Source organism: Bos taurus, chromosome 10, assembly GCF_002263795.3.
Source record: "Bos taurus isolate L1 Dominette 01449 registration number 42190680 breed Hereford chromosome 10, ARS-UCD2.0, whole genome shotgun sequence".
In the NCBI taxonomy this organism is placed as follows: Eukaryota; Metazoa; Chordata; class Mammalia; order Artiodactyla; family Bovidae; genus Bos; species Bos taurus.
This window is the reverse complement of record NC_037337.1, coordinates 12,275,569-12,296,865: the sequence shown is the minus strand read 5'-3', so window position 1 is coordinate 12,296,865 and position 21,297 is coordinate 12,275,569. Positions and strand designations below refer to the sequence as shown.

The following is a 21,297-nucleotide window of genomic DNA, read 5'->3' as shown; positions in this document are numbered from 1 at the left end:
CGCCCCGCGGCAAGCGCGGTGTGAAATGAGTGGACCGCGCTCTGAAAACGACTCCTTTCCTTTGCATCGGGGAAGAGGGATACCCCCAACTGTCAGCACAAAGCGGGCTGCTTCTCGCCGAGGCGGGGCCCGGCCGGTTGGCCGACAAGGCAGAATCGATGTGCCTTCAATTAACCCGCGCCGCGCAGTTGCGGGGCTGTCAAGTCACCGCGTCCTGTGTGTCTGTGGATGTGAGAACCTGTGTGCGTGTGTGAGTGTATCTGCGGTCTGCGACTGCGCTTGTGTTGTCCTTGGAGCTCCTGTATGCTCCACTACTTCCCTGGCCTTTACCTCTCACCGACTGGAGGCCTCTTACTGGTCTTGGGGAGCAAAATAGAACAGGAGAGTGGAGGTCTAGGGCCCCCAGCCTCCTTCCTCCCGATTGGCTTGGAGTGCAGGCCAGGGACTGCTGACAAGGGGTGGGGGCTAGACAAAAGTCTATAGGCCAGCCTTTGAGCAGGAAGCAGAGTGGGGCCCAGAACCTTCACAGAAGGGTAGCTGGGACAGAGATGTGTGCTTGTCGCCCTGACAGTGCTGGGGAGTGTGCTCCCCCCAGGGGCAGGCAGGAGTGGGGAGAAGGGAGCTTTCCAGGTTTTCCTGATGCACCCTCACCCTGCTTTGCCCTGTCCTCCAGTCTCTTGCCCTTGTTTCTCACATCACTGCTGTGGAAGCTGAGACCAGAGAGCAGGCCTTGCCCCAAGTCCTGGTGTACAGAACTGGGACAGAAAGCATTCAGGCATTCTTTCCAATGAGCTGGTTGGCCAAATGGGATTTGGGATTCTAACTTGAGAGCCGGGATCTTAGAACACTGAAACCCAGTATTTGCTTGTGACAAGCAATTCCTGGATCTTTTCCTGCCATCTTCACATCTGGCTGTTTTTTTCCCTCACCTCCCCTGCTCTTCGTGGGTTATTTTTGTTTTGCCTCTTACATCCCAGCTTATATGGAATGTCACTCTCTTTCTGCAGTAGTTCCCTTTACCCTAATTTCTTAGAGGTCTCTTAAAATTGTATGCTGGGCTTCCCTAGTGGCTCAGTGGTAAAGAATCTGCTTGCCAGTGCAGGAGACATGGGTTCAATCCCTGGGTCGGGAAGATCCCCTGGAGAAGGAAATGGCAACCCACTCCAGTATTCTTGCTTGGAGAATCCCATGGACAGAGGACCCTGATGGGCTATAGTACATGGGGTCACAAAGAGTTGGATACGACTTAGCAACTGAACACCATCACCACCACGAAAATTGTATGCCAAACCTCTAATACCTTAGAGAAACCCTGTCTTAAGTTGGTCCCACTTGAAGAATGGGTTAGAATATCCTTGATTCCACTATATCAGAAGACCAGTAATGATATATCATAGAATGAGTCTTAGGATTGAGCCTGTTTGACATTCCTGCTCTCTTGTGTTTCTGATTTTGCTTTTCAAATCAGTCATTTTCCCACTGAAACATGACAAAATCAAGATCATTACAAGCAAGGCTGCTAAGTATAAGGTTGATGGGATCAAGGCTTTCCTGAAATAAAGCCATATAGCTTTTATTGCATCAATTCGGGAAGGAGTCATTGAACTGAATGCCCAGCTTGGCTTTTTGGGGGTGAGGAGAATCAGAAGACACCCCAGTCTGTTCTGGGACAGTGAGTATGAAGCTTGTTCCTCCCACTGGTTTGCAGACTCCTTGAGGGGTGGGGCTAGCTCCTCTGAGCATCCTCAGCGCTGAGCACAGAGTGACGCCTGGGAAGGGTGAGAATAGAGAGCTGCGGGCGTATGCAAGGGAGGGTGGAAACACGTCCTGCCTGCTGTGGTCAGCACACTCTTCCTCTGGAGCTCAACAGCCTGGACCTGGGGGAGGCAAGGAAGGCTGAGTCGGATATCACTCGAGAGCCTCCAGTGTACTTTCCCTGAAGCCATTCTCTGCAGGCTTCTGAGTCCCCTGCTGTCAGGAGCCAAGAGCAGCCATGTCTGCACCTAACTGTATCACCAGTCTCCTAAACCAGCTTCTTCTAGTCTTAAGAGGCACCCCTGTCTCCCTCTTCTGTTCCTTTGCTTGAAACAGCCTTCTTCCAAGGTCCCACTGCTGGCCACTTGGGGGAGGATGGAGACTGGACAAAGCTGCAGGTGAGGCGGTGGCCTGGTGAATTCAGACCTCGGTTTACCAGGTGAGGTGGCTACTGATACTCAGTCACCTCAGGGTGGGACACCCTTCCAGACAAGCTATAGAAAGTCCGAGGATGCCAGACCTTTGGCCTCATCCCCAGAATGGCTAACAGGCTAGTTCCGTGCTGGGAAGTGTCCCTCTTCCCTTGAGCTCCATGTGCATCCTCTTGGGAAGGACTGTCCTTGCATATGTATATGCCTATCTTCCTATTATCTTGAAAAATCATAACTATGATAACAAAGCCTCCTGTGAATGCATGTTGCTGTGGGAATGGATAAGAGGAGAAAAAACACATTCTCGTTATTATACTCATTATCTTCTTATCAAAATATTCACCCATGGAGCATTATTTTTAAAGTTATTTAATGGTCTTGGGTTTGGGGAAAGAAGAGATGTGAGGAGAAATAGGCTTCCTTTAGAAAGCACTTTTTTAGTTAAAAGTGTTGAATCTCCAGTTTGGGCCTGGAGGCGCCTCATGTTTTTTGAATAGTGGATCATTTCCCAAGTGTAATTTTCTGGGGATTAGATATTCAGGCACTCTTGTTGAAATCTGGACAAACTATAAAGACACGTGTATAGTACTATATAATAACAATTATACTTTCTGCTTGAATGGTCATTTTAGTCCTGTAAAATGAAGCTAGTGGCCTGTAGGCATTAGAATGATCTCTGATCTACTACAAACTAACTGTTGCTTCCTTGGGTAGGTCCTTTTTTTCTCTAGATGAAGGGACGTTCAGCATCATTCTTTACGGTCCTTGGGTCTGTGAAGGGGGCTCGGGGATGGCAGATGAGGGAAAGAGAAGTCAGATTGGTGGAGCTTCAGGCTTCTTACATTTACCACATCCACAGCAGTTCTGCGTTACCTTTTTGTTTTGTTTTGGAGTTCTTTAGACCACCTAACTAAGCAGATCAGCTAACTAGGTAGACTGGCCTAAGCAGGGGAGTAGTTCAGCAGGTGCTGGGATACCAAATAGGCTTAAGATTCTAGAGCCTTAGGCAGAAGAAACATGACTCTGAGATGAAGATTTAGGAGAATTATTAAGAAAAACGTTATGATCATATTGGCACTTATGACCAGGTTAAATTAAACCTTGATTGAGAATTGGGTTAGAAAAATAATAACCTGTACTTAGATTTTTCTCTCCTTTAAAAAGCATATGTTTTCACGTATCACTGTTAAAATTAGCGCTCAGTAGTGTTAGACGTGGTTGATCAGTCAAGACAAGGACCCATTTTGGCGGCTGTTTAGTCTCTCAACAAGTGTTGTCCAGTCTTTAATTTTATTCTCAAATAAACGGATGGATGAAATGGCAACCTGCTCCAGTACTCTTGCCTGGAAAATCCCGTGGATGGAGGAGCCTGGTAGGCTACAGTCCATGGGGTTGCAAAGAACAGGACACAACTGAGCGACTTCACTTTATGGGTGGTCCTGTTTCAGAGCCTAGTTATCGGCTGTACACAAAGGGTTCATAATCTCGTTGTGGTAACATGGACATTAGAACATTAGAAAAGATTGCTGCCTTAGAAAGAGCCCAGTAATATGCATCATAAGTGATGCTAACCAAGGGTGACTGGGTCAGCCCAACAGCCTACTGTTGATCTGAGCAATGGACCTTTTTATCAGTTGAGAAGCCTGAAAGGACACTGGATCTTATGTATGTTCTTCTTTAGGCAGACATAATCTAAGAGCCCATCAGAAGGGATTAGGAAGTATGTGCTTCCAGGAAAAGGATACTGGAACTGAAGGATATTAAAGCAGGTCAGTTATCAAATCAACCAATCTCTAAGAGCATGTCTCCTACACCTACCTGCCTCTAAGCTGAGGACTCTGAGGGACAGAAAGATAAGACACCTCCTGATCTTGAAGAATTCGAGCTCCTCTTCCTGCCTTGTCAAGAAGCAACCATAACTGTGGTGATAGTGAAGAGAGAAGGCAGCTTGATAAAGCACAGAATCTGTTGAATTGATTTACAGTGTGATTGTCAGCCTGTCCATCTGCATCATGATTTTCCTTTAGTGCTGATTTCTAAGCTAAGCCTCTCACATCCTTAAACAAGAAGAAAAGGGAAGTGCCTCAGGCTAGTCCAGTTCCTGATAAAGAGTCGGTTTTCACAGGCAAGTGGTTGAAACTCCAGTCCTTCCTTCCCACCCACCATTCTCATCAAGGGGACCTTTCTTGGATCAAAGCAGTGGCCTGGGCGCTTCCGTTGTCACATCCGAATCCTGAACCCTGGCTCAGACCTGACGGTTAGGACCTCCCCTTTCCAAGCTTTCTCTCTTCCTCCCGGAACATGCCAGTCCATTCCTCAGCCCCCACAGCTTCCCATCTTCCTGCCTCTTCTTTTCAGAGCCCTGTTCCTCTTCTCACATCTCTCCCAGCCATTCTCTGAACGTCTCCAGCCCTTTCAGCTGGTGGCACACAGTTGGGCACTGAAGAACATAAATCCTCGACTCTTCTCATTGTTTCATGTGTTCCCAGCGAAATCTAATTAGGCTGTAAAGGCAGGGCCTCGCTTGGTTTTTCTCCGAACCGGGCTATCACAGTAGGTGCCCCCAAGAACCCACTGGTGTAGAGGGGAGCCCCGGGGCAGACTCGTAGCCCCTGCCGGGCTTCCATGGGTAGTCGGGGCGCGGAGGGCTTCTTCCGTGGGGAGGCGGGACCTGCTTCCTCAGTTTCCCTGGGCCGGCCCGGTCCACCCGGGCGCAGCTGGGGCATTTGCCCCGCTGGGGGGAAAGGGTGGCGGGAAATGGTGCCTCGCTCGCCCCAGCGACATCAAACCCTCGTTTGGCGTGCGAGGACAATGGTTGTCTTATTTTCTCCATTCGCCGCGCACAATGCCGGATTCTCTCATTCACCCGCGGCGGTGCGAGCGAGGTAATTAGCCAGCGCCATTCAGCGCGGACACTATTGCTATGCGGGGGGGCGAGGACGCCCGCGTCGGCGGGGATTAGCCGCGGCTCGGGGTGTGCAGCTGCGGCCACTTCAAAGGGGCCCGACGGCCCGGCCGGCTGTGGGAACCGGCGCAGCCTCCCTCGGGAGCCGCCCCGCCGGCTCGGCCCGGGCCCGACGGACCGGACGCGGCTGCTCCTCCCCGGCCCGCAGCCGCCCGCCGCGCGCTCTCCACCGGCGCAGGCTCAGCACTGCCCGGGCCCCGAGCTCCGGTGTCGCTCCCCATCACACTCCCACTTTCATCAGGACCTCAAGGGCTTTTTTTTTCTTTTGAGTCCCGGGAGTCAAAGGGCAAAGAGGGGAAGGTGGAGGGAGGAGCGAGGGGGGATGGGAGCTTGACACAAAGCGCTGACCTCTGCCGAGCGGAGCAGATGGTCCCACTTACTCCTGCCGCCGAGCGAGCGGCTCTCAGGGCCCCAGGCTCGGGGGCCCTGACCCCGCTCGGCAGCCGAATGCCAGCACTGGGGGCTCCGGGGGGGCCGGGCTCCCACATGCTCCACCCGCCCGGCTGCCGGCTCCTGGCATTGGAGTCCGACTGCCTGGACTAACTACTGGCCTTGTTGCTGGAGGGGTTGGATGGGTGGATGGGGTTATGGGTGCTGGGCTGGGAATCTGCCCTTGTCGGATGCTGGAGCTCGGGGGACGATAAGGATTCTCGAGAACCTGCCAGGCCAGGGGGTCCCAATGCTGGCCGTGCACATGTGACAGCCTCCTGCGCTTTCATAGATTCCTGAGCACCGCGCCAGACCAAGGAAGTGGAGTCTGGAAATCTGCAGTTACTCAGCGTCCTAGGTTATTCTGATACACAGTCAGGTTTGAGAAGAGGACTGGGGTGCTTAGTCCCAAGTCCTTCGTTTCATTGAATAAGCTGAGACTCAAGGAGAGAAAGTAACTTGCCCCAAATAAACAATGAGTTGTGGCAGGGTGGGGTCTTGGGTGGAAGAGAAGATAATGTGTAATGACCCCAAGATCATATGACCCTTAACGCTAGCATTCAGGACACAGTTAATGAAGACTTATTATTTACCTAGTATTTGTTCTAGGTGCTGGAGATAGAAAGGCAAGTTAGACCATTCTGGGCCCATAAGGGATTCATAGGCTAGTAGGTGATTGATGTGTAAGCAACGGATTCTGATATGTTTTGTTAAAGGCTAGGAGAGAGGCACAAAGGCAACACATTCAAGGCAGGAATTAATTCTGCCTGCCTCCTTTGGGGACTGTAGAAGATGAGATGCTAGTAGAGAAAATGGCAAAAGAGTTCCAGGCAAATGGGGACAGCAGAGGTAAAGAGAAGTATGAACATCTGATGTCTGGAAAAGACAAGCCTGTCTCACACAGTCGGAGTGCAAATTACATGAAGAGAGAACTAGCTGCCTTTGAAGCTGGAAAGATTAATCAGGATCTAATAATGAAGACCTTGAATGCCATCCCAAGGAGACTACCTTGATTCAAGGCAATGGAGAACCACCGAAGATGGTTAATTGGATATTCAGGAAGATGATTATGGCTTCAGGATGGACTAAGAAGAGGAGGTGTGTCCGACACTTTGTGACCCCATGGGCTGTAGCCCCCGAGATCCTCTGTCTATGGGTATTCTCCAGGCAAGAATACTGGAGTGGGTTGCTATGCCCTTCTCCAGGGGTCTTCCCAACCCAGGGATCGAACCCAGGTCTCCCGCATTGCAGGCGGATTCTTTGCCAGCTGAGCCACAAGGGAAGCCCAAGAAGCGGAGGAAGGGAGCACTAGAAATGGGGAGACTGGACAGGGGAAGCTATTACAGAAACAGTTGAGAGTGTTGAGAGCCTGAGCCAAGGCAGTGGGAGCGATAAGGGAGGATAGCCCGGGATTAGTGACCAGTTGACTGTGGGGGAGAGGTGACAGGTGTGGCAGTGCCCTTGTTTTGTTCTAGCTTGGGTAGTTGGCCCATGGTGAGGCTCTAACTAAGAATCACAAGAAAAGGAAGAGGTTAGGGGTGGATGTGGTGAAACCTTTGAATTTAAGGGAAGGCTTTTGAAACCTTCTATAGAAGATTCCCAGAGAAGGCAATGGCACCCCACTCCAGCACTCTTGCCTGGAAAATCCCATGGACGGAGGAGCCTGGAGGGCTGCAGTCCATGGGGTCGCTAAGAGTCGGAGACGACTGAGCGACTTCACTTTCACTTTTCACTTTCATGCATTGCAGAAGGAAATGGCACCCCACTCCAGTGTTCTTGCCTGGAGAATCCCAGGGACGGGGGAGCCTGGTGGGCTGCCGTCTCTGGGGTCGCACAGAGTCGGACACGACTGAAGCAACTTACCACCAGCAGCACTGTTGCTGAGGTGGATTGTCTGCAGGCCTTTAACGATCATGGTTCAGAGTTGAGCCGCCAGAGATTCTGTAGAATCATGAGAGGTAAATACAGCATCAGATCAAGGTTTGAGAAGAGGAGTCCTTTCATGGGAGGAGAGAGACCATTTCATGGTCTGAACCTTACAGATTATCTTGTCTATCCTCCTCCTCTCCCATTTTAAAGATGAGAAAACCAAGATTGAAATGGAAAGGTCACATAAGGAATCTGTGAGAGTCAGACATGATCAGGTCACCCTTCCATTACCTAATGCCTGCTAGATTAGTCCCCTACAAATCCTAATATATGGTTCTGGAAATTTGGGGGCAGTGTCTGTTTTTGTTGAGTTGTCCTCATGGTCACGTGAAAGCAATTTACTTAATAGCTCCAGCCTGCGCCCCCTAGCCAGACGTCCTTCCGGGAGGTGAGGGAGATCCGGTATCCCGACCAGAATGACGGAAGTTAGGATGTCGTGGGCCCCGGGCACGTTTACATAAGGAAGATTGGTGACCCTGACACAGGTGGAGACGTGCAGTCTGTGGAGAGGGGCCCTGCTGGGCCTGGACAGTTTCAAGTCTAAGGCAGAGAGGGATTCCCAAGCTGACTCCCAGCCCCCGACCCTGCACCCTCGGCTGCCGCCTGCAAGCACATGTGTCTCAGAGGCTGTAGCCGGATAGACTTTGTAATCAGCCCAGTTCAACTCATCCATTTTACAGAGGAGGAAATAAGAGGCCCAGAGAGGGGCTTTGGCTTTATCAAGACCCAGTTATTAAAAGGACTGAGACAGTCACGGCGGCCCTTCTCTTTAACACATTTACCTTCCCTCTCCCTGCCCCACCACCCCCACTCACCCCATGGAAGCCACTGGCCTCTCACAATGCTTTGTCCTCTTCCTGCAAAATCTGGAAAATAAGTTACTCCTCTGTTTTGTAAGGCCTGACAAGTGACAGGAATAACTCTGCAGGCTCCATTCTTGCAGCTTGGTTTCTTGGTTTGCCGATTTCCACGAGCACGAAAATGCCCGTGGAAGGGCTACCTGGGGACTGGCGTCTGGGTTGTTTATTTACCTGTGTTAATAGAATTTAGGAAACACGTGTGGGCTAGTGACCATTAGGAGGCTAATAACACTGTCATATCATGGTGCTTATCTGCATTAGTTATGCTCTGTGAAACCTACCTCAAACCCTGGGGGACTTCAGTTAAAGTGAAGCCTGCTATGTCATGGGTGTCTCTGACTGTACGTAGGCATGATACTTTTTTTTTTTGGCGTGATACTTTTAAGGGTCAAGGATGTCGTGTACTTCTGTGATTTTCTGTGCCATTGTTCAAAGGTATGGTCAGTCGTGTTTGAGAACCATTTGAATGTGTGTGTCTCACAGCTGTGATGCAAGGAAAGAGCATGGGTTAAAACATTTTAAGTTCAAATGCCTGCTGTGGCATCATTAAATGTTAATGTGTGAGCATCATTATTAAATGACTATGTGACCTTGGGCAAGTTACTTAACCTCTCTGTGCATCAGAAGGGCTAATAATCCCTGCCTTTCAGGGTTATACTGACATAATATCTTAGCTTTGCCCATCAGTGGCTTCTGCAGGTTTCTGGACTATGATCATACCTAAGACTCTGGCTCTGGTGTTTTAACCTTTCTAGAAGATTGGGTGGAAAGTCTAAAGACAGGGTCTGTGGGAGGAGGGAATTTGCCCCAGGGTGCCAGGACATCCTCTTGACACGTTAGCAATCAGTAAGTATCTGTTGAATGAATGCTTAGAGTTGATTTAGTGGGTGTGCTATGTAAATATAGGACAGATGACTGTATTTCCCAGCCCAAGACACACCCTCTGACTCATTGCCTGATATGTGGGATGAAAAATAGAGCAAAATATTTGAAGTTGGGACTGCTTTTGAGAACCTAGCATGGAGTGGGTAGGGTGGTCTCATGGGAGAGTGATTCTCTTCGCCTTTCCCTTCCCGTGTGTAGGGGCCACACTGAAAGCAGGGGAACGCACCGACCTAATGGCTCACCCAGGATGCCACGTCGGGCAGGGCCTCACCCGGGTCCCACAGCACACTCCACCGGACACCTTTACACCTCCGTGGTGGGCTGGAGGTAGGGAGGGATGGGGAGCCCACTGCTTGATGTGGAGGAAGAACCGGAGCCTCCGAATTATGGGCTGAATAATTGAAAGGAGGGCTTCGAGAGGTTTTATGCTCTTTGGCAGTAAAAGCCCAGCCCAGAGACTGCAGAGAGCCCGACTGCCTCCCCTGCAGCTGTGCCTTGGGTCTTCCTGTCCGTTGGAATCAAAGATCAGGCCATAAAGGTTCGATGCTCACCAGCCTACAGTGGGCCGACAACTGGATGCAGGGACTTTCCCAAGCTGAGTCTGGCCCCCCACTGTCCTCCACTCCTCCCATTTGTCAGAGGTGGCTGCCAGGAGGCAGGGGAGAGACGTGGATTTATGGCTGCTGACTTGAAAGACAAAGTTGCCTTTTGTGTTAGAATTGGGGCCAGGGGAGTGGTGAGCTGGTGGTGGTGTGGGAGGGTGGGAGGGAGGGTCTGGGGTTCAGGGGCCTAAGGCAGGGGGTAAGGGGCTTGAGGAGGGGGACAAAAGGATCCAGAGGCTTCTCAGAGCAGGGTCACCAGGCAAAGGCCCAGATGAATCAATCACCCCCAGCAAAGCTGAGCAGGGTCTCTGAACCATTGCAGTCTTCTGGAGCTGTTTGTAAGCCCCAGATACCATCCACCCACACCCATCCACCCAAACCCCACACAGAGCGCCCCCCCATACCCCCCCCCAAAAAAACACCATACTCCCTGGATTCAAAACCTAATTCAACTCTCAGACTTCCCTTTGGAGGCCCAGGGAAGTAAATACAGGTCTTCAAAGTTCATACTTTGCTCCATCCCAAATGTCAACAGCCAGTCAATGTGGGTGCTCTTCCCTAACAGAGCCAAAGTCATGGGCAAGGCGGGGACCCAGATATTGGGGAGACTGACAGAGGGTTAGGAAGGGTTAACCTGGGCCAGAGAAGCCTGATGACAAAACCAATATCCCATGGGGACTGTGGCAAGCTGCCAGCCTCCCCAGGACTCAGGACTCGCTGCCATCACCTCCCTCCTTCCCATTCACAGGTAGAGATAGGACATTTACAAGTGCTTTGTGGAGTTTAAAGGGCACATGAGGTGGGACTTGGCTGGCCTCCTCACCCTCCAGGGTCACTGCCTGGTGGGCCTGGGTGGAGCCCGGAGTAGCTGTAGGGTGCCGGAGTTCAGCAGGTGCTTTAACTGCACCTCAGAGAGCCACATCCATCCCCCGGAATGAGCCTGGCCAATAAAGGCATGAGTTTATGGGCTTCATAAACATTTTACTAGAGAAGTCAAGGCCTCAATTACCCAATGGCTTCTTCCAACTGACAGCTCGCCTATTAGAGCCTTTGTGAAGCTCCCAGGCAGAAGTGAAATAGAAGCCAAGTTTGGTTTATACCCCGCTGCCCCCTTCCCCCTGCACTGACCCTCTCACCATTCAAGCCTTGCAAATTCTATCTTTACTCACTTTTTCAGAGCCTCTACCGCTAACTCTCTGAGCCTTTGCCTGTCCGTGAGAATATGGCTACTCTCTTGGAGGAGATGGCTACCAACCCCCAATCCTACCGTGCTCTACCATAACCTCAATACCTGTTTTTTTTTCCTTAATTTTCTCGGCTGTGCTGTGCGGCATATGGAATCCTAGTTCCCTAGCCAGGGATTGAACCCAAGCCCCCTGCATTGTAAGCACAGAGTCTTAACCACTGGTTCACCAAGGAAGTCCCATAACGTCTCAGGATCTTTTAACTCAATTTCTCTATTTTCCCTCAACAATAGGTAGCAAGCTTTTGCTATTTTCTGAGGACTGTGCCAAGTACTTTACAAACAGGTCTCATTGATTCCCCCCCAGTGCAGCGGCTCTAATGACATGAACTATTATCAACCCTATTTTTATTAATATAAGTGAGAAAATAGACGTTCTGAGAGACTAAGTAACTCACTCAATGTCACAGAGCTGAGAGTGGTGGTGTTGAGTTTTGTACCCAGTTCTGTCTCATTCCAGAGCCTGTACCGTTAACCTCTTCACTGGACCATTGCCTCAAAATGCTCTTAGCAAGTATTCCCCCACCAGGAGCAGAAATCTTGCTGTGTGAGGCCTTCCTGCCATGCAGAGATGCAATCAAACGTGGGCCTTGTCAGCAGTCTCTGAATCCATGTGGCCCGGAGAGGGGGGATCTGGCAGGGGCAAAGCTGAGCTAATGATGACGATACAGAAAAAGGGAGGGGCTCTCCGGTGGGGTAGCAGGAGAGAGGAAACGATGCAGAAGGCAGCTGTGGGTCTGAGGCTTTGCCTTGGGTGTGGGGCAGTGCTGTTCAGCGGGGTTTTCTGTGACGACAGAAGTATTTTATTGGTGTTGTCCCATAAGGTAGCCTGGAGCCACTTGTGGCTGCTGAACACTTGAAAGGCAGTTAATGAGTCAGAGGAACCGAATTTGTAGTTTAATTTTAAGTGACCACTGTGACTAGTGGCTACCATATTGGATAGCACAGGGATGGCCACTACAGATGATGGCTGAAATCTGCTCCAAGTCCCCGGTGGTGTAAGGCTCTGTGGGTTCAGAGTGTTGCCCATGGTCTTCAGGCTCAAGACACCTGAACGTCACTCATCATCACAAGTGACTGAAGGAGTTAAGGGTATTTCCTCTCAGTGGGCTTCCCCAGTGGCTCAGAAGGTAAAGAATCTGCCTGCCATGTGGGAGACCCAGGTTCAATCCCTACATTGGGAAGATCCCCTGGAGAAGTGAACCAAAACCCACTCCAGTATTCTTGCCTGGAGAATCTCATGGACAAAGGAGCCTGGTGGGCTACAGTCCATGGGGTCACAAAGCATCGAACATAACTGAGCAACTTTCACTCGCTCCTCTCAGAAGGTATTTCTCAGGAAACACCCCAGACCTCAAGTATTTGAAGGTCTGTTACATGAAGAATAGAACTGTGTCTTCTAGAGCAGCAATGTCCAGTGGGAGTATAACAGAAACCACATAGATAATTTTAAATTTTCTAATAGTCACATATATTTTTTAAAAAGTAAAAAAGAAACAGGGAGGTTAATTTTAATAAAATACTTTATTTTACTTAATATATGCAAAGTATTATTATTCCAGCACAAAATCATTACTTTTAAATTTTTTATAACTTTTTGATATTTTTGGACTGTCTTTAAAAATCCAAACTATTATTGTTTCAACTTCATCAGTATTTAAAATTATTAGCTATTATTATCAATTAAAGTTATTATTTTTCCAACTTTTTAATTGTGGTAAAATACACTTAACATAAAATTTACTGTCTTGACCATTTAAAAAAAAATATTTATTTAGCTGTGCTGGGTCTTAGTCGTGGCATGTGGGATCTAGTTCCCTGACCAGAGATTGAACCCAGGCCCCTTGCATTGGGAGCCAGGAGTCTTAGCCACTGAACCACCAGGGAAGTCCCTACCTTAACCATTTTTAAGCGTGCAGTTCAGTGGCATTGCCGCTGCTGCTGCTGCTGCTAAGTCGCTTCAGTTTTGTCCGACTCTGTGCGACCCCATAGATGGCAGCCCACCAGGCTCCTCCGTCCCTGGGAGTCTCCAAGTACCTTCATATTATTATGCAAACCACCACCACCATCCATCTCTGGAATTCTTTTGCTCTCCCAAATGTGAATCTCTGTTCCCATTAAACAGTAATTCCTTCAACCTCTCTCCCCATCAGCCTGTGGCAACTTCCATGCTACTTTCTATCTCTATGAATTGACTGCTCTAGGTACCTCATATAAGTGGAATCATGCAGTACTTGTCTTTTTGTGACTGGCTTATTTCACTTAGCATAATGTCCTCAAAGTTCATCCACGCTGTGGCATGTGTCAGAATTTCCTTCTGTTTTAAGGCTGAGTAGCATTCCATTGTGGGCTTCCCTGGTGGCTCAGTGGTAAAGAATCTGCCTGTGTGCCAATGCAGGAGACGAAGGTTCTATCCCTGGGTCGGGACGATTCCGTGGAGGAGGAAATGGCAACCCACTCCAGTATTCTTGCCTGGGAAATCCCATGGACAGAGGATTCTGGCGGGCTACAGTCCACGGGGTTGCAAAAGAGTCAGGCACGACTTCGTGACTAAAAACAACGATATCCCATTGTATAAACATATTTCGTTTATCCATTCATCTGTTGATGATTACCTGAACGTCTCTCACATTTTAGCTATTGTAAATAAGGCTGCTTTGAATGTGGATGTAGAGATACTTCTTTGAGACCTGTAATTCTCTGGGGTAGATACCCAGAGGTGGAATTGCTGGGTCATATGGTGGTTCTGTTTTTAAGTTTCTATTTATGTATTTATTTTTGGCAGTGCTGGGTCTTTGTTGCCACACTTGGGCTTTCTCTAGCTGTGGTGGGCGGGCTTCTCATTGTGGCGGCTTCTCTCGTGGAGCATGGGCTCTAGTCAGGGGGGGTTCAGTATTTCCTGCAGACAGGCCCAGGAGTTGTGGCCCACGGGCTTAGTTGTCCCGTGGCATGTGGGATCTTCCCAGACCAGGGTCCCTGCGTTGGCAGACAGATTCTTAACCACTGGACCGCCAGGGAAGTCCTCTCTTTTTAAGTGTTTGAGGAACGCCCTCACTGTTCTCGCTAGCAGCTGCACCAGTTAGCATTCCTACCAACAGTCCACAACGATTCCATTTTTTTCCCAGGCTTGCCAACACTTGTTATTTTCTGTTATTTCTTGCTGTTGCTTTGATCATAGCCATCCCAATGGGTGTGAGGTGGCATCTCATTATGGTTTTGACTTGCGTTTCTCTAATGCTCCAGTGTCTTTTAGTTTGTACTAAATCTTTGAACTCCAGTGTGTATTTTAAAGGTACAGCCCAACTAAATTTGGACTGGTCACATTTCAAGTGCTTAATAGCTAGTTCCTCTATTGGAAAATGAAATTCTCAGGGGGAAAGTTAGGGCATTGGGTGGAAGCATATGGGGTTCAGGCATGTTTCTAGCACAAGGAAAAGTGTTAACATCTGAGCTGCTTGAGGGGCAGCAGGGCATTCAGGATATCCCTGGTCCTTGGCAGGGATGGATCCAAAGAGAGGGACTGGCCTTGATGGCCTTCGGAAGAGTTTGCAGATTGTGGTTGTTCTTCTTGAAGGGCGATATGAATGGGGGCAGTCGGTGCCTCAGACCCCCAGTGCCTCCGGCTTCCACAAAGGCTGTGTTTTGAACTCTCCATCCTGGCAAGCCCACTGATCTTTTTGTCATCACACACCAAACAGGAGTCTGGCTATAGCCGAGAGCTAGAGGCTGGGCCAGGGGGATGTGGCCGGCTTCCTTCCCAGCACTCTGCCCCGACCCTTCCTGCCCCGCAGCGTCCCCCTGGAGCCTGTCTAATCAGATCCAGGCCTGACCTCGTCAGAGGTCCTGGACCAGGAAGAAAGCCCCCTCCCCTCCCTGAGCCACTCTAGATCTGGCTCTCAGGAGAACTCCCCTCCCCTTGGGTGATTTATAGGGGTGTCCAGGAGCCATATCCTGCCTGTTTCTGCTCCCTTCTAGGCTGGTGGCTTGCTGGGCTCTCTCTCTGAACCCTCTTTCCTCATGGCTTGGGTGTACCCATAGCGGAAACAGGGAGTGGCTGGGAGATTCCTTTGCAGACTGTTTGGGGACAAAGGTACTTTCTTCTTTGCTTCTCCACCGTGACCAGCCCCCACAAGCAGACCTCTGTCCACCCTGTCACTCTCTCTGGTCCTCACCCCGGAGGGGCATCCCAACACAACCCCCTCCCATAACCCAACTTGAAACAAGGAACCCACAACGGCCCCTACCTGACCAACAGGTGTCAGCAGGAGAATAAAGCATCAGCAGCCACAAGCCACAACACCACTTTCACATCCACCAGCCACGGACGCACTGCCACCCACTCTGGCCTCTGTGCAGTGTTTCTAGCCACCACAGTGACCCGTGTCTGGCATTATCTACCACACAGTGGCCTGCAGGATAGCTTGCTCAGGGATTAGGGTTTCCGGAGGTCCAGTCCTCAACCCCTCGGTGCCATGGCTGCCCAGGGACCCTTTCCCAGAGCGAGATACGATCAAGGACCACTTCCCCTAGCTCCGTGGCCAGCTGTACAAGCCAATGCAGAACAGACTTGTCAACCCAACAGGTCCTACTCTGAGACATCGGAGATCTAAGTGGCCCCGAGAAACTTTCTCCCCTGACTTCCTAAAGAAGTCAGGAGTGAACTTGGAGTGAGTGGACAATTCCCAGAGACCCCAGCTCAGCTGAGAATGGACAAAAGAAAGTGAAAGTGTTAGTTGCTCAGTCGGGTCGGACTCATTGCAACACCATGGACTGTAGCCTGCCAGGCTCCTCTATCCATGGGATTTCCCAGGCAAGAATACTGAAGTGGGTTGCCTTTCCCTTCTCCAGGAGATATTCCCAACCCAGGGATCAAATCCAGGTCTCCTGCATTGCAGGCAGATTCTTTACTGTCCGAGCCACTAGGAAGCAAAGGCCTGTTTATGAAGGTGGCAGGAATCAGAGATGGTAGGCCCTGAGGAGCACCTGTTCACCCCTTCATCTGTGGAGGGGAGGGTGGGCGCTGTTTGAAGCAGCGGAAACAGGGTTTCCAGAGATAGGCCATTATGTATACTTTAAGCAACATCACTTTAGAGATGAACTTGTAGCAAAAGCAATAGAATAAAAGGTTAAAGTAAAAGAAAGGGATCCAGCATGGAGTCAGATTTGCTCTTCCTTATTACCCTCTGACACTGCCTGCCCAGGGCCTCACTGTAGTCCCCCAGGACACTGCAGGGATACACGGGGCTGACCCAAGGGTTGAATAGGGGTGGGAGGAAAGGGAGGGAAGAAGGAGCCTCAGATAAAGGGGGCCAGCCCTCCTATGGCACCACCTGGAGCACACCGTGTGGCCAACTGGGCTCGAGGGGTGGGATTTAGGAACCGTCTCTGGGGCTCACCGCAACTTGCAGCACAGTGGTAACTCCCAACCAGTGAGAAAAGGCTCGTCCCACCTGCAGTCCACTCTGGGGTCACCTGTCCTTGGAGAGTGGAAAAGTTGCTGGAGAACTAAGGGACACCCCAGCACAGGGCTTAGGGCATGGAACTTCTGATTTGGGGCTGGTAGAGCCACCAACTGGGCCTGGGCCTCAGTTTCCCCTTCCTAAAGTAAATGGGTTGGCTTGCAATGAGTGGTTTTCAAGCACTTTTCAAAACAAAGCTACCCTTCCAAGGAGATGTTTGGCAGAACGGCAGTTAGGTGAAGCTGATAGAGAGGTTCATCAAGGGGCTGCTCTGAGGGAGCAGAGCAGCCCTCCTGGGTGGGGAGGGGCCCTGGCTGCCTGCCAGGGGCCCTGGGGACCTTTCAGACTCTTGTACAGTGAAAAGATGAGCAGACCGACTCCTTAACTACTCCTTAACTACCGCGTTTCCTGCTCCAGCATTCCTCTCCAGCAGGGCATTCAAGCCGGCTTTGTCATTGTTTAGTTTTAGGGGGAGGAAGAAGCTTAGAAGCCAAACTTTGTCCATCCCCAGTGCCCTGAGGAGAAGGAGTCCCTTCCCTGGTATCTCTCCCCAGGCCAGCTCCTAGCTCTCTGTACCTCCAGGGAGCCCAGAATGGGGGCTGGAAACACAAAAGGATTCGGTTCCTTAATGAGGAGGCATCTGTAGTCTGCAGAGCCATTAGTCCCCGCCCCAATCCCCTGGGGGACTGCAGGCTCTCTCCAGCTGGAGTGGGGGGGGGGTGGGGGGAGAAGGGGGGTGGCAGCCAGCTCCCCAGCTCCTGAGTGGGTCGGGCCAGGTTGTGGGGGCACAGAAAGCTGACCCAGGAGACTGGGTGCCTTCTCCACTCCCTAGGCCTGCCTCCAACCCTGCCCTCCTGGAGGCTGAGGCCTGGAAGCAGTAGAGGGGTCCCACTGGTGTGTCTGCCCCCTCCCCTGAACCTCTGGGCTGACCTGCAGGCTCTTGGCCAAACACAGCCTTTGGCCTGAGACAGGGTAGGCTGACCTCACGGTGCTCCCTGGGGATCATTTCACCAAGCCTGATGGGGACACCAGCTGGGCACTTGCCCCCACCCCCCTCCCCTAGGGCCCAAGGTGCCCTTTGTAAGGACTATATCTACCTGGGGACATGTGTGATGGATTACCTACACAGAAGCCACAGAAGCGGAACCATACACCAGCCACAGGAGCTGAAGGATACAAACCTCCATTCACATCCAGCTTCAGACCCTCACACCACACCACACACACACACACACACACACAGCCCCGTCCTCCCGCACACACAGCCTTGCACACATGTGCAAGGAGGCGCTCACACCCATCAGCCGCACTCCCAGGAGGCCCTGAAAGAGGAGGAGGCAAGGCTGGGGATTTTTATGCATGTTTATATTTAATGAACCACATGCAAATGAGACAGAGAACGTGCCACAAAAGAGTCAGCCCCCAGAGACTCTGGCAAGAAGGGCACAAAGGCTTGGCCTTTCTGAGCTGCCCTGGAGTCCTGCACAGGCTGGAGGATTGAGGGGGTCTGACATGGGGTGTGCCCGCCTGCAACCAGGGAGCTGGGAGCCGGAGCTGGGACAAGCTCCAGGGTCCCTGCTGCTGTGGGGGAGGGCTCCTTCTGGGAGGGGACAACTGTCCCCATTGATGGAGTGTTGAAGGGGAGGGGCTGCCTGCCTGGACAGATGGTGAGCCGCCTTCCCGCACTTGAAGCAAAGTGGATTTTAATGAAATCACAGCCCTGGTGCTGAAACTGGGAAGCTGCGTGGGAGGGGCCCCTTCCCGGGGGTTTACAGGTTGGGGAGTGGGGATGGCTGGGAATGAGGGTGAGCAGGGACACTTAACCAGCTGAAAATGGAGTGGGGGGAGGCGGGTGGCCTACGGCCCCTCTCATGATCAGCGCTCAAGCAGTTAGTTCAGATCCCCGAAAGGTGGGGAGGCAGCCCCTGAATATTTATGACACATTGAAATGTAGATTGGTGGGTCTGACAGTCTTCTGAGAGGCTTGTCACCTTCGATGGATATACTACCCTCTTGGGGTACATTGAGAAGCTGCAGAAGAATTGGGGATAAAGGGATGATGATGAAGGGCAAAGAAAGCCACTGGGCTCTGGTCACCAGGGTCTAAGGACCTGCTAGGTGACACTGGCCTAGTCACTTCCCCTCTCTGGGCCTGTTTCCTATTCTGTAAAATGTGCAGCATAATATTTAGCACCTGCATACTTTAGCCGGGGGAGGGGGGCTTCCGGGGGCTCAGCGGTAAAGAATCCATCTGCCAATGCAGGAGACTTGGGTTCAATCCCTGGGTCGGGAATATCCCCTGGAGAAGGAAATGGCAACCCACTCCAATATTCTTGCCTGGGAAATCTGTAGCCCTCCAGGCTCCTCTGTCCATGAGGGTCACAAAAAGTTGGACATGACTTGCGACTGAACAACAACAACCTAAGGGGGAGTTTATAAAAAATAAATCTAAAAGCAGCTGTAAAAGTGGGGAGCAGGCCCTGGGAGCAAGGCTTTCTATGACTGGCCTCTGTGGGTCCACAGTCCACTGTTTCAGAATTCGCCCATACCTTTCTCAGAGTGTCCCAGCCAGGCCTATACTGTGCCTTTGGGGGAGATGTTCCCACAGGTAGGTGGCAGGGTAAGCGCTGCTGTGTGATCTGAGGCCCCCATGCCCCCTCCTGTCCCCTCTGCTCCTCAGCAGGGTGCCTCCCCCATGCACACCTCCTTTTCTTTCTCCAGCCATGTCAGACTTCCACGTGCATCCCCAGGCCACCGTGGGCGAGGAGGGCGGTGTGGCCCGCTTCCAGTGCCAAATCCACGGGCTCCCCAAACCCCTCATCACCTGGGAGAAGAACAGGGTCCCCATTGACACGGACAATGAGAGGTGAGCCCTGGGTGGGCATGACTGGGAGGCTCATGGTATGACCAGGAGGCAGGCCCAGTCCAGTGTCTGGGCCTTGAAGAAGGCCTGCCTGCAGCCTCCGGGCTGGTATTCCTGCAACTTTGTTGAGACTGAGTATCTGGTGTGGCTTGTGGGCCCAGATGCAATACTTGAGCCAGTGAGAAGATGAGTGTGTGGTTGTTTGTTGCTGAGGCTGGAATTTCAGGTGCGTCCACCAGTGAGAGTCCCAGAGTGTGTCTGCGATGACGAAAGTGAGACCGGCTGGGTGGTGGACTGTGTCCGTGATGCTGAGTGTCCTTGGGCCAGTGGTGCTGTGCTGGTGGTTGACCGTGCCCCCACCACAGGTACACGCTGCTGCCCAAGGGAGTCCTGCAAATCACAGGCCTTCGAGCTGAGGACAGCGGTGTCTTCCACTGTGTGGCCTCAAACATCGCCAGTGTCCGGGTCAGCCACGGGGCCAGGCTCACCGTGACAGGTGCGGGCCTCTGCCCTGTTGCATTCTTCCCCCACCACCACATCACCCTCCCTTCAGTGGAACCCCAGGGCCTGGACTGCCGAGTGTGTACCGAGCACCTTCTGAGCGCCTAGCTCTGTGCTCCTCCTCCCGAGGAGGGTGCAGGGACCCCGAGGAGGGCATAGGACCCTGAGGAGGGCACAGGGACCCTGAGGAGGGCGCAGGGACCTCGAGGAGGGCGCAGGGACTCCGAGGAGGGTTTAGGGACCCTGAGGTCCCTCGCTAGCTCAGTTCTCTCGGAGGAAGCCCACCCTCTGCTTCTAGGTGTTTGGGTGGGGGTGGCTGGCCCACCGGGAGAGGCCATGACCGGAGAGATGAGTGTGGTAACGTCCAGGGACGGCCAGCATCTCCTCTCTCCACCCACCGTACCTGGTTTGGGGCTGCAACTTGTCTCCCACCCCCCATGGCCTGAGCTGTGTATGCGGGTACGGGGGGAGTGTGGTGAGGAGGTGGGAAAGGTCCCAGCTACAGTGGAGCAATGTGGCATCTTCCTCCCAGGCTCGGGCTCTGGGGCCTACAAGGAGCCTACGATCCTCGTGGGGCCTGAGAACCTCACCCTGACTGTGCACCAGACCGCCGTGCTCGAGTGTGTCGCCACGGGCAACCCGCGCCCCATTGTGTCCTGGAGCCGCCTGGGTGAGCCCCATCCTGCAGCCCCCGCCTCTCCCAACCCTGGGAGGGCCAGTCTCTTCTCCCAGTGCTGGGGGGAACTTGGAATCCTGTTTATTCTCCGTGGGGGTCTGCTTTCTCCAGTCCTAGGGAGGGGGTGGTTTCCCTCTCCTTGGCAGGACCAGGGAGGTCCGCCTGCCCACTGCATTCTCCCTCCCCCAGTGTAGATGGCTTAGCTCCCCGGGTTACCTCGTCCAGTCCTCCTCCAGTCCTGTGCCAGCTCCCCTCCTCCATGCTCCACTCGCCCTTGGCCTCACCACTGGGGCCTCCAGAACCTCTCTGCAGCTCTCAGCACCCCTAGTCGCTTCCTCTCCGGTTCATCTGTGTCCTCTACACCCAGGCCATCTTCCCCAGCGATGCAATCCCAAACCTCTCATAATCTCAGCCGGTTGTCACACCCTCTCTGAGCGCCTGAGTCTCTAGCCTGGTCCCCTAAATCCCCAGCCTAAATCCCCAGGCAGCTGAAGGAGAGAAATGAAAGGGTGCAGATGGGCCCACATTGTCTGAGTGGAGAGGTCACTGGGGGAAGGAAAGTCTGGAAGGGACGGGTGGGGTCGCATTCACAAGAAGACCGCACTGCATTGTAGCAGCTGAGTGACGGGGAAGGAGGGGGCAGCAGGCGGGATAATGGAGTAGATTTCACCACTTCAGAGGCTGAATGGGGAGCTGTCT

General features: G+C 52.1%; 1 protein-coding gene across 1 annotated transcript in view; it reads left to right on the top strand.

The window, feature by feature from the left end:
• The window catches only part of IGDCC3 (immunoglobulin superfamily DCC subclass member 3), a 43,137-nt gene that overhangs the window by 15,083 nt on the left and 6,757 nt on the right, over window positions 1-21,297 (top strand). Inside the window, exons 3-5 of the mRNA XM_010809049.3 lie at window positions 19,280-19,424; window positions 19,787-19,917; window positions 20,455-20,592. Of these exons, the coding sequence (XP_010807351.1) occupies window positions 19,280-19,424; window positions 19,787-19,917; window positions 20,455-20,592 (414 nt within the window). The remainder of the gene's footprint in view (window positions 1-19,279; window positions 19,425-19,786; window positions 19,918-20,454; window positions 20,593-21,297) is intronic.